At 35.6% G+C, this 13,077-nt stretch overlaps 1 protein-coding gene across 1 annotated transcript in view; it reads left to right on the forward strand.

Moving 5' to 3' along the window:
- Positions 1–237: 237 nt before the first annotated feature.
- Positions 238–13,077, forward strand: part of LOC124277326 (importin subunit alpha-4-like) — a 28,490-nt gene continuing 15,650 nt past the window's right edge. The window contains 8 exon segments of the mRNA XM_046712982.1: positions 238–413; positions 3,073–3,117; positions 9,374–9,537; positions 10,894–10,989; positions 11,194–11,242; positions 11,245–11,281; positions 11,635–11,721; positions 12,728–12,942. Of these exon segments, the coding sequence (XP_046568938.1) occupies positions 348–413; positions 3,073–3,117; positions 9,374–9,537; positions 10,894–10,989; positions 11,194–11,242; positions 11,245–11,281; positions 11,635–11,721; positions 12,728–12,942 (759 nt within the window). The 5' untranslated portion in view covers positions 238–347.

Here is a 13,077-nt window from a genome sequence, read left to right on the forward strand (position 1 = left end):
TAATAGAACGAAATGTTTCATTGGTTCATATATTTACTGATGTTAGTCGAACGTTCATGAAATAAACACTTATATTTGAAATTAACGGTTATGTGATAAAATGGTCAGGTACCTTGTATATGTACGTGCATAATCTGTAGGTGAATGGTGTTTACACACAGGCATTTTCATATTACATGGCTTACTTCATTCTAGACTAACCAAGGCCGTCGTCCAATCAGGGAAAGGCTTTCAGATGACCTCACGAGACAGGACATGAGAAGACGGCCGGCATATTTAGTGAACACGAAATAGCATAAAGGACATCAAAAACAACTCGAAAACATTTATTCTGTATACTGATCAAGATGTCTGCTGACCCTATACCTAAACAAAGAGTTCAACTTTTCAAAAACAAGGGAAAAGATGCAGAGGTGAGGCCTGAAATGCTATTTGAGAAGGTCACATGAAGTAGGAAAACAGCATGGTTTGGCTCTTTTCTAGAAACCACGCCGTATATTTATATGTAATGTGAAAACAATAAGACATGTTGTTTGGGTGTTTCACTTGAACTGTCATATTTACCTGAGTTAGGTTATGTTGTAATGTGTGTAATTTGGTGATGGTTTGTGTCATTAATTTTGTAGAAAAAGGTCATCGACATCTGCTTGACCCTCAAATGATTCATTGAAACGATCACAGTGTTACTACGTTCTTATGATAACCAATCACTAACGAATGTTTTGTTGTCCTTTCTTACGAATCTTTAATCAGGAACAGTGTTAGAGTTAGACACCTTATTAACAGCTGATCAATACTTGAATAATATGAGCTACAGTGAACAAAATTGTGTCCTCATCATTACAGCAACAAGGATTGTTGGTTGTGCCTGATAATAATTAATGCAAAGTTCAGACATGATTAATTGATTGCCTCAGGTATTTGGTGTATATTGTTCATGTCAGCACCTGCCCAGTGTTTACAATTAATATTAGTATTCAAGCTTGTAAGGATCCTCTATTCAACTATTCCCTTGGCCAAGTAGCATTTTGTTTGTATGGAAATGTCTGTCTACAGAAAATGTGTATATAGTATTTGACTTCTATGTAAGGAGTTTGTTCTTGTTGGTTATTCATATCATGGGTGTATTATGTAATATGAAGATTACCTGTGACCTTAATCACAAATTCCACAGAAATTATGTAATTTTCTGGTACACACTCACATCTACCCTTTGCACCATATAATCCTTTGTCACGTTTATGCAGTTATGTGACATTGTGAGTACTGCTCTGTATAAGGCACACTTCTTTTGATTTCGGCTTGAGGCAAGGGAAAGCCCTGAAACGTTGTGTATACAATAAAGTTGACATCCATAATAGTTTGTCTTATTAACAGTCAGCAGTTTTAATTTAGAAAGTTGGCCACCTTCCTTTTCATTGTGAATCACTTTTCCATATATGAATTCCTACATTTATTATGTGAATCATGCACATGTGACTGACACCAACAGGTCAAGGAGCAATGGGTTATTGAGAGCCAAGTTTCCATTTGTATTTCGCATTTGTCAAGTTCACATTTAATTTACAATTCTGGATTATACATTTTCAAGGCCCTTATAATTTCTGCATTAAACACAATTAAAGGTCACATGCAACCAAAAAGAAACAAACATAATTTAAAAAACAATTATCACTTATTCATGACATATAATATACATTGCTGATTATGAAAAAAAACAAATAAACAAAATTTTAAGCGTACAATCGCAAATCAAAAGTGCAATATTTTGTACTTGGGTTTACTTCCCTCGAAACGAAGCACCTGAGATACCGAACGCAGTGTCAGAGCGGGTATCAATTGTATTTTGATGCAGATATTTAACGTGAGTCAGTTCTTGGAACTTAAACAACTGATTGAAAATGTAAATGTTTCTGTCTTGTTCATGCAAGACACATTATGAACTCAGAGGACTGGTGAGATAGGTTTTTTTGCACCAGTACTCTAGACCACCCTTAGCAACACTTTTTTGTCCGAGGGTGGCTTTAAACATAGGATGCTGTTTACATATATGGCAGAGACAAATGTAAGCTTGGTTGGTCACCTTCTCCCTACAAAATGCTTGTTTGGAGAATATTTCTATTTCTTACTTTTTCTGATTCACCATCATGGTTAATAAGGGAGAAGAAGATTGTCATAGCTGTTTTATTTTCTTAAATACACAAGCAGCATCACTAATATGACAAATTATCACTTGAATAGTGACATCAGCAGAGTTACTTGGAATGATGAACTTCTATCACAGTTTTGTTTGTCTTTTATTAAACTTGACATATATTTTTCATTTCATGTACCTTGTGTTCTGCAGCATTGATATGTATTTTAATGGCCATTATGTGTTGCGTTGCCAGATCATGTCGTCGTAACCTCACAGTCCCAGGTGGCAGTGGTTGATTTTTTCTGTCCTTGATTCCCTGTCTATAATAGGCTTATGTTTTCTGAGCATTTGAAGGGATATGGCATCAATAACATTAACCGAGTGTGCCATGGGTCACAAGTCTTAGTCCTGAATGTTTATACCTTGAACCCACCAGGTTGTTTACTGAAAATGTCCTGGGCTTATAAATAGATACGCATTGGTACATCCTGATAAACCTTTTAGTAGAACAATGTTAAAGTTCCTCATATACAAGGGGATGCCCATTTGTTAACTATTAATATTTGGATTAACATTATGCAGGTATCTACTGTGGCCACCATACTCATACCCTTGTTTTCTTCAAGTCCAATTATTGTGGTTGCTGCATGGATAGAGCTTGTATCGTTAGGACAAAATTACAACTTAAAGGAGTATCATAATTTATTATTAGGTTTGTGACTGTGTTCACTTAATGTCTGTGCCATGGGTGCTGAAAGTGAATAAAAATGTGCTGTTGCAGCCAAGGTCAATGTCAGAAGAAAGGTTTAAATGTTTACTGTCAGTATACATCAGGAAGGATGTTGTTGACTTCAATAAAAACATTAAATTAAATTAGGAAATGGTAGTTATGTCATGTGGCAATGTATTTCATATGCTGTTTTTGTTGATTGCAGGAGATGCGAAGGCGGAGGACTGAAGTCACCATAGAGCTGAGAAAAGTGAGTGTTCCATGTATGGTCACATGATCATGAGTTAGAAGTTAGCCAAATTAATTAAATCATGCAAACAAACAATTCCAATTTTGAAAGATAACCGGGATGAAGTGTGGTTTGTTTTTGTTCTTCTTAAAATATATGGACACATATATCCTGATTTTATGGAAGGATAAATGAATGTTTTGTTATCAGACCATGTAGGATTTGAAACTATAATCTATAAATTTCTCATAATCATGAATTCTGTTTTGCAATCATGTTCATTTATGGAAATATTGTTTTTGTGATTATGTTTCTACCTACAGCTTTTGAGTTAGAACATCTGTAAGATACAGTACTCACAAAATTGTACTGAAAGACTTATATTACTATCAACTGTGCTGACAGTAGTATCGCATGTTAACAAATGAGAAAACGATATATATTTAAAGGAGCTTGTGGTTGTAATGTACTGCTAGGTATCAAAGTGTATTTCGATTTAATTGTGATCTGACTGAGAAATTGTTTCTGCAACTGCATAGACAAATGTGTTATCTCAATTGTGTAAATGACATTGCATGTAAAATAAAAAATGGGTATTTATTTGTCTTCATATCTGCTTTTAAAGTTTGAGATTTGATATTGGTTGGATGTTTATCCAGTGTAAAGACTAATTTTCTGTCTATACCTACTGAACCATGTGGATTTACAAAAAGACAAATAGAAATGATACATGTACAGAAGCATGTGGGCAATAATACAATTTTATGTCATTTAATATGTGTGATTTGGTCAAACACAGGGCTCCAGATAAGGGTCGTATCATGTACGGATGATAAATATGCACGATACGGTAGGAAATAATTTAGAAAACGTAGCAGATACGCACCACAACAATGGTGTACAGTCTTAGAATCATTTACAGACGTATTTATCTGAAACAAGTATTGTTTTATTGTTTTTTTACCTGTTTACACAAGAGTAGCAATGTTGTGGTGCATATATGAAACGAAACACAAGATCACATACTCCATTAAATTCCATTCAGTACTCTAAATGTACTCTTAAGTGTTTCCAGTACTCCTATATTGAAAAAATAAGGAGTACGTACTCCTGATGTTGCAAAATTATCTGGAGCCCTGAAACACAACTTTTTTCATAAGATTTCTTTATCTTGTGTGTTAACCACTGTACAACCAGGTAACTTCAGGAGTTTGACACTTTGATTGTCACAAACAGGAAAGTTGAGTGTTTGGTGAGAAGTGTGAATGCAATATCTGATAAGGGTTTTGTTTGATCAATCTTTGACTAATCCTGTTGATATAGCAGGGCCCGATTTAGTGCTTTGTTACTTGCACTGGTGCAACCCAATATTACAAAGTGCAACCTAGTTATTAGTCTAACTTGCACCAGGCGCAAGTCAAGTTTTGAGTGGGTAAACTTCTGAATAAAACATCTGAATAATTCAATAGCATATTTCTGATATTACATATTGCAATAAAAATAGTGCAACTGGAATTTGACTGGTGCAACTAGGCTTTTATCTTAGGTTGCACCTTGTGCAAGTAGGTTAAGATCTCTTAAATCGAGCCCTGTATAGGTAGGCCTAAAATTCTGATTGTCTGGTCCATGTAATAGTTTCCTGGTCTAATACTTCACTCTAGCACATATAAAAATTCCTACTACTACATGATGTCATTTATTGCATTTTCACATTTAGGCCGGTAATCCCAAAATACATCTGAGGTCATGGTCACATGTGAAACGAGGCTCATGTGTGTAGAATATTGTGTTATTCATTGATCAGAAACTGTATTATAAGTGATTGTTAATTCATGTATGAAATAGAAATGGTCTTATAGACATCCTGTCAAGGGGATCTGCATCAAACAAAATACAATCACTACTGATAAAGAATTGCTATTATCACATACAGGATATCGAGAATGTCATTTCTGTTATATAGTTCAGAAGTCTAGATAAGCGTCCCAACTAGGCAAAGGATATTACAGAAACGCTTTGGATAGTTGTCTGACTTGCGTACCCTGACTGACCAGTAAAAACATATGCATAACGGAAAGTAGCTAACTGTCAAATGTTACGAGTGGATCAGGTAGATTATCTAATGAGTTTCACTAGGTAACTGTACACTTTATCGACTACAGAAGAAACAATCGCGCAAACACAGCTAGTTATGTTTGTAACACTCATTTTGATTAGTTCTTCTGAAAATATCATCCAATGAAATCTCTCGTCTTGTTAGAAAGTCTAGACTTACATTGTTTATCAACAGATAGAAATTGCGTGTGCATTCGTCTTCTAAAACATCATCACAAACTTTGTCAAAGTAAGATTTCGGTATTTGTCACTGTTTGAAATCAATCTTTTGAAAAATCTGTCACTGCAAAAGAAATTATTGATGAACTTACTGGAATTTTTTTTAATCAGAGGCTGCTATCGATGGAATTGTTTACCGCTGTTACTCACGCATTGGCAAAGAAACATGACGGCAAAAAACATTTCGAAAAAAACAGGATGCTTGGAAAATTAATTTTCCATGGTTATCTTTCAATAAACAATCTGAGGAAATGAGACTATGCTGCAGTTAACAGAACCAGTTTAAAATGACATTCATGCCGACATGTTTGTATTTCAATTTGGTCAAATAATAACGTAACTTAAAACTTCACATTTTTTGTATTTCTCTTTAAACAACGACCATGTTAATGTCTGAAGTACAAACAACTGGCCACAGTTATCTTTTTAAACATTTTTTAAATTACTGACATAGAAAATATCGGAAAATTTGAGTACCCACTGAAGATCAGTAGTACCCACTTATAACAGACACCATGGGTAAAATACCCAAATTGCAAAAAGCTTATCGAGAGCCCCGTAGTTATGAAATTGTTAAGTTACCCTAAAAGAAACCATTGCAGCTTTTGAAACAATACCAACCAGTCTTAACTTATTTTGAAAATACTCGGTATGTTCCATCTATTGTAGTTATCAATGATTTTCCAAGTTTGTAATAGGGAGCTTTCTTATAGCCCTCATCTCTCTATGACAGTATAATGACTGAACATCTACCAGAAAATGCAGTACCAATGCAAATATGTGTTGTGTGGCCAATCTGACCCCTCAGAATCTGGGCCAGAGTGTCATGGCAAAGTTTCTTTTCCATATAAACTTGTTCATATAATATTGCTGAAAAACATCTTTTTAGTGTTAATATTAAGGCTGATAAGATTCACTCGAGTATTCGGTGAATCCAACCGTAGACCTTCATGAATTCAATTCGTTATTCGTGGTCACCAGTAGTGTTGGAATTGGTTGAAATCTCTCAATTGATGATTGCTTCATTACCAACGAACAATCATCGGAAAAAATTGGTTTGCGTTATTTTTCAGATTTTCCTACCAAGGTTGTTATTGTAGATATGTATAACATGATGCAACTTGCTACTTTAAAGTGATCAGTAATATATCATGAACATAAACTTTCTGGAGTCTTCAAGAAATATTCAGTCATGACTTTTCAGTTAGTGAAGTGAGTTTTCTAAGAATTAAACAAGTTTTCAGGCCCTGACAACTTCGAAGATATGTTCCATCGTCAAGTGTTTCAAACACTAAAACAGCATTTCCAAAATCGTTTGTGTTCGATTATGAGAAAATGTGATCGATTGCTTGGTTGTTTGGTCACTGCGACCAATCTTCGATTATTACAATTAATCGGAACACCACTAGTCACCAGAACCGAATATTAATGAATATTTATGATTTTTTTTAGGGAGTATGTTTTGCTTGAACCCTTATGTCCTTTTTCAAAGTTAGATATGCAAGAATGGAACATGTGCTTGCATTGCAGTAGCGCAAGTCATGTTAGTTTGCCAAGGTCGCACATGGTACTGTCGACTATGACTATACCAAATTGGAGTGTCATGAGATCACTGGTTATTGCTGTGACAAATTAACACTGTCAACATGGGCGTCCATATTGTGCATCAATAACTTAACTACAATATTGTATTCGTGAATAATTATTCACATTCGTTACCCAATATTCGTGATGCATACATTCGCCACATAGTGTATTCATTGCAGCCTTATTGATTATCATCCATGACAATGGAAATGATACAAAAACATAACTTAAATGTGAGATTTGTTTTGTTATCTTTTTGACCCCTCACCTATCATGACAGAAGAATGTAATGAAGTGGAAACATTCTCAGCTGCTGAAAGATTGTAACTGGTAGTTTACAGGTGGGGTCTTGATTACATCAGTTTTTTGTTGAACTCTGTAATAGCTTAAGTCAAAACAACTTAAACCATAGGAATTTTTTATGGGTGAATCCTGATAAACAAAGCAATTGTTTTCTGTGAAGATAAATCCTGAAGAACGAAGTATGGGACGCTACCCTGTTTGAAGATTCATTGAAGATTCAGGCCAGACTGATAGTAAAAAATGGTTAACAAACCTCCGATTGGACTATCTGCTGTTAGAAATATTGTTCAAACTTGGTCAATACAATCTTTCAAGAGCATCAGGCTTCAGGGCCTCCTTTCATGAAGCAACCTTCACTAAGGTTAACCTGAACTCCCATCTTTAACATTGCACTAAGGTTACTTAGTGACTAAAGATCACCTTAGTGCTTTGTGAGGAGGACCAGAACATGTATTGCTATGACTTCATAAAAGTTGCATACACAGGACATTGATAATGACTGGGAGTTCCCCGGATTCATAAACAAGGAAAAGATGTTATCACTTAGGTTAATCACCTTTAAGAGTTGTTACATGGCAAAGTAGGGCACTTCTGTGTTTACAGATATCACAGGCATGTTGCTGCATATTCAGGGCTCAATTGAAATAACTTGTTTATACTTACTTCTGGTGTATGTTGATATAAAAAAGCTGGTGGCACCAGACAGAACCAGATTGGTTCAACACTGTTCTAAATAATTAAATCATAATGAATTCATGACATGAATTCCCTGTAGCCCAGGGATTAGTTATAGAGTGTGGAAGGTAATAAAGCTTACAGGTACTGAGTAGAGATGTTACCATGGTTACATTGACTCACATATTTGGTTAATCAAACTGTATCCCATCATGAATTCAGTTCATTATTTGAAGTCACTAGAATCAAGTATTCATGGACTTTCGTTAAAAGATTGCTTTCACTTGAATTTGTTAGATATTTTCCAAGCATGATAAAGATGGAATATATCCAGAAGAGACTGGTTAATATTCACAACTGGTATGTTTTAGTTTGACAGTAATGTGGTCTGTGGTCATCATGATCAACACATGTCAAATAACTTACTTTGTTATTGTTTCACTGATTATACTGAATAACACAGTAACTGATGATTTGTTATTGTATTCATGAACAAATGTTTGTTTTCATTACCGTATATTTGAGATAAGTATTGTATTCACCTCGTGGATATGTTGCATCCCAAGTATTGAGTGTGTTCAAAGATTACTGTATATAGGTTTTGTAAGGTATAGTCTGTTTGCAGTGGAAATGTACCGATGAATTTCACTTTAAACAAAAAAGTAAATCCACTAAAGTGAGATTAAGATTGCGAATCCTCATAATTTTACCTTGCCAATTGAACATTTAAATCTCAGGATTTTATTCAACTTAGGATAAAAGTTGTTTAACAAACGATCATAGTTTCAAATCGCTATTATTGGTTTGTATTAAAAGGGGGTACGCGCAGTAGTTGGAACAGTGAGACAAATGCACGTGCGTTCCGTGATGAGCGTTAACTACACTACCGTAGAAACCAACCCTTCTTGTCCTCAGGGTTTCATTTAATGTGCATACCCCCTTGTAATACAAGCCAATAATAGCGATTTGAAACTATGATCGTTTGTTAAACAACTTTTCTTTTCAGTTGAATAAAATTCTGAGATTTTTATGTTCAATTGGCAAGGTAAAGTTATGAGGATTTGCAATCTTAATTTCACTTTATTTGATTTACTTTTTTGTTTAAAGTGAAATTCATCGGTACGTTTTCACTGCAAACAGACTATAGTAAGGGTTACTGAGACAAAATTCCGATTTGTTTTATGGGTCGCATGCATTTGGTGTATTTTGAAGAATTTGTAAGGAACATTATGTATAGGTAAATCAACCCCGTATATTGTGCATTGTTGTGAATCATTTAAGATGTTCATCTAGTGACTTCATACAGTGACACATTGTCATTCTTTAATAGATGATTTAATGGCAGCTAATAGGTCTTATGACTATTACCTTGTTTCAGAATAAACGAGATCAGCATGTCCTGAAACGGAGAAATGTCCCTGCTCAAGACAGTACAGATTCTGATGACAATGAAAAACCTACGAGCCAGTCCCTACAAACAATTGTGTTGAATGCTTCGAGTCCAGATACAACTGTTCAACTTAGCGCTGTGCAGGCTGCAAGGTAATCAATCAGCTAAGCTTCAATACTTGATAGTCCCAGGTGGTTAGGCGTTAAGTTGGCATGCTCAACTTGGGGAGTCTCGGTCAGAGTAGGTCATGACTACCTCCTGCTTGTAAACAGCTGACCCGTAATGTATTAGGTAGTCAAGTTCTGGGACTTTGTTGAATATCAATGTACCCTGATTGCAGTGTTGAATGACATGCTGAATGCTTGTGTATAGTTCATTATATGGTACTTTTTGTGAGACTCATTGATGCAGCTGATGATGGGAATATGTTTTCTATAGACAAGCACCAAGGAATAGGCATTCAAATATAATGCCCTTGGCAAGCAAAATCTGCAATGGTTATTTTGTTCAGTTGCCTTTTAAACCACAAATTTGACGCAATGTAAAACTGAACTTTAAGGCCTTTTGTGGCCCTTATTGTCAGTGAAATACTGGTCATCTCTACATCTCATAAGTTATGAGTAGATGTGCGTATAAATATAAAAAAAATAAGTTCTTTACTTGCGAATTTTTACTGATACTTACTGATATTTCTGGTTCTGATAAATCTTGGCAGTGCTTCAGATAATGTTCAACCATATTGAGTACAGTGTTATTAGAACAGACAAGTACCAACATACTTTTTTGAAACCAGTAATTTCCATACTTCTATTGCTTGAAATTCACAAGTAATGATATGTTATTCCACCACCCTCATTCAAGACTTGTGTTGTACATTTGGATTTTTTTTGCTAAATATAGTAAACATAACAAGATTTTAGGATGTTATTATTAGCCAATGGAAATGCACTATTGGGAGGAAATCTTATTTGCTGCTGACATGAAATATGTTCCTGTTGAGGTGGCAAGTAATGCCCAATATGGTTAACAGAAGTTTGACAGTGTTTTGAAAAAAAAAAATAAATAAAAAAAATGTTCTTACGAATAACAGTAGCATGAAAACGCATGATATTCTTTTGCTTTATATAATTTGTTTGGTTGCATTTTGCAGTCAATCCATATTCAACGTTCATATTCAATCCATAGTTTTCATCTGTTCAGTGCGCTGATACATTATCTGTCAGGAGCACTGTATCTGCGCTCTTGGCTCGTCACGCCGAAGACCCGGGTTCGATTCCCCACATGGACACAATATGTGAAGCCCATTTCTGGTGTCCCCCGCCGTGATATTGCTGGAATATTGCTAAAAGCGGCGTAAAACCAAACTCAGTCAGTCAGTCAGTATCTGCGCTCACTCACACCATAGTTAAGACTGGATCTTTCAAGAATGTTCAGGTTTTTTGCTGTTGAGGCAGGTGCTTTTTGTTATCTATGTTTGGCAGTCTGTAATGTCTTTCATTGTTTTCCAGAAAACTTCTCTCAAGTGATCGAAACCCTCCTATTGATGATTTGATAGCCTCTGGAATCTTGCCTATTCTAGTGGACTGTTTGTTGAAAGACGACAAGTAAGTGCTCTCATTAATTCTCTCAATGCTTGTAATGGACGTTATTCTGTTTATGGCTTGGCTGATTTAAGACTTACTGTAGAGTGAACAATCTGAAAGGTGAAATAAGATTTAAGAATTATTTTTGAAATCAGTTGTGTTTTTGTTGACGTATCATGAATTTTTACAACATAATTTTATATTGGAAACTGATTTCTTTTTCAGTCCATCGCTACAGTTTGAGGCTGCATGGGCATTGACTAACATCGCCTCCGCGGAACATCGCAGCAAACACAGGCAGTGGTTGGAGCAGGTATGTGTGTTGGGACACCTACTTCAGGTTTCAAATACCCTGTGAAAATCTAGGTTACAGTTAGTTTTTAGCAGTGCTTGCTCTGATGGTCAGACTAGCTGATTTGGGAGGGAGAGGATCATCAATTTTGTACACATGTACTAGGGGGCTGCCTTTTTTGTCCAAAAAGATATTTAAAATTATGCTTTAAGTTTGGGGAGTGTCATTGATTTTGTACGTGACATGCAAGGGGGTCACTTTGTACATAAATTTTAGGGGGGGTCATTCACATTGTACATGCTCCATAAAAGATGTGTGTGTGTGGTAATTCTATCCATTATGTTAATGCTTGACTCTGCTGTGTATAATTTCAGGAGCAGTGCCACTGTTTCTTCGTCTCCTTCACAGTCAGCATCAAAATGTTTGCGAACAGGCTGTCTGGGCATTAGGAAATATTATAGGTAAGTCACATAACCCCTTTACTTTTATGTTCTGTTGTGCCATAGTTCATGATATTCTGTGAGGTTTATCAGGTCATTAGTACCAGGAATGCATTATGGCTGCACAATATACAGAGTTGTGTCATTACTTCTGAAAACTAAAATGTTGGCAGAGCTACAGATAACTTTTTGGGTCATTGAGTTATGTACTCACTTCTGTTCATATCAATTGGGTATCCCAATTTTCCTTTGAGTAGCCAAATAAATTGTACTCAGGCTCAATTGGGTATTTTGCCATTTTCCATTTTCCATTAATTTTAAAAATATGATAAAGTTTAAATGTTAGTGTTTGTTATTTATGTTTTATCTGTAATATGAGAAACGTGGAGAAAGACTGCAAGTTGTCAAGTTCATGTTCTGAAATAGAACCTCTCAATATACCTCAGTTATTTATCTATCCACCGGTACACAAGCTAAGATTTGACATTTTTGTGTGTACACAGGTAAGATCCCATTGATTGAGAGTATTTATAAAAATTCAAGCGTACTTGTACGCAACAGACTTAACAGGAATTGAGTTTTCACATAAATTATTGCGTAATTTACGCAGATACGCAGCTTATCTGTACCTCTGTGTTGGTGTGCCAAATTTCATCAAACGAAGTTGAGTTTATAATAATTACAATGCGAACAACTCTTTAGTAATTACCATGTGAATCATATACTCTCATCTTGAACAAAACAAACAATCGGCGTAAATCATCTTAATATCCTGAGTGCTGCAATGATGGATTGAATAATCAATTGATCATTCTCCATTTCGTCAGCGACTATCAATGGGCTCATGAGATTAATCGAGATTCAGTTAGAAATTATGCACCAAATAAAACTTTAGAAAGAAATTTGAGTGTTTATTAGTAGTTTGTTTAAACAAACAGAGCAACACAATCCTGTTATTGAATTATTGTTTATCACAACAAGTTGTTTCTCACAGTAAGCATGATTTACATGTCTCGTCCTGTTTCAGGCGATGGTCCCCAGTGCAGAGACTATGTGATAAGTTTAGGGGCTGTCGCCCCTCTTCTCGAGTTCATCAATCCAAATATCCCCCTCCCCTTCCTGCGTAACGTTGCTTGGGTCATAGTGAACTTGTGTAGAAACAAGGAACCACCACCACCTGTAGACACCATTCAAGAGATTCTCCCTGCTCTCTGTCAGCTAATTCACCATACAGACGTAAATGTAAGTACACTCAACTTATAGCCCCATAGTGATATCTTCACCAGCCTCAGAAAAAAACTTGTGTGGTCTTTCCTGAAACCATTGATTGTCTGCAGTAATTTTTTATTGAGCGTAGTTAGTGGAGCTAATGTTCCA

Source organism: Haliotis rubra, unplaced genomic scaffold, assembly GCF_003918875.1.
Source record: "Haliotis rubra isolate DU_JTF1 unplaced genomic scaffold, ASM391887v1 Scf22, whole genome shotgun sequence".
Taxonomy (NCBI): Eukaryota; Metazoa; Mollusca; class Gastropoda; order Lepetellida; family Haliotidae; genus Haliotis; species Haliotis rubra.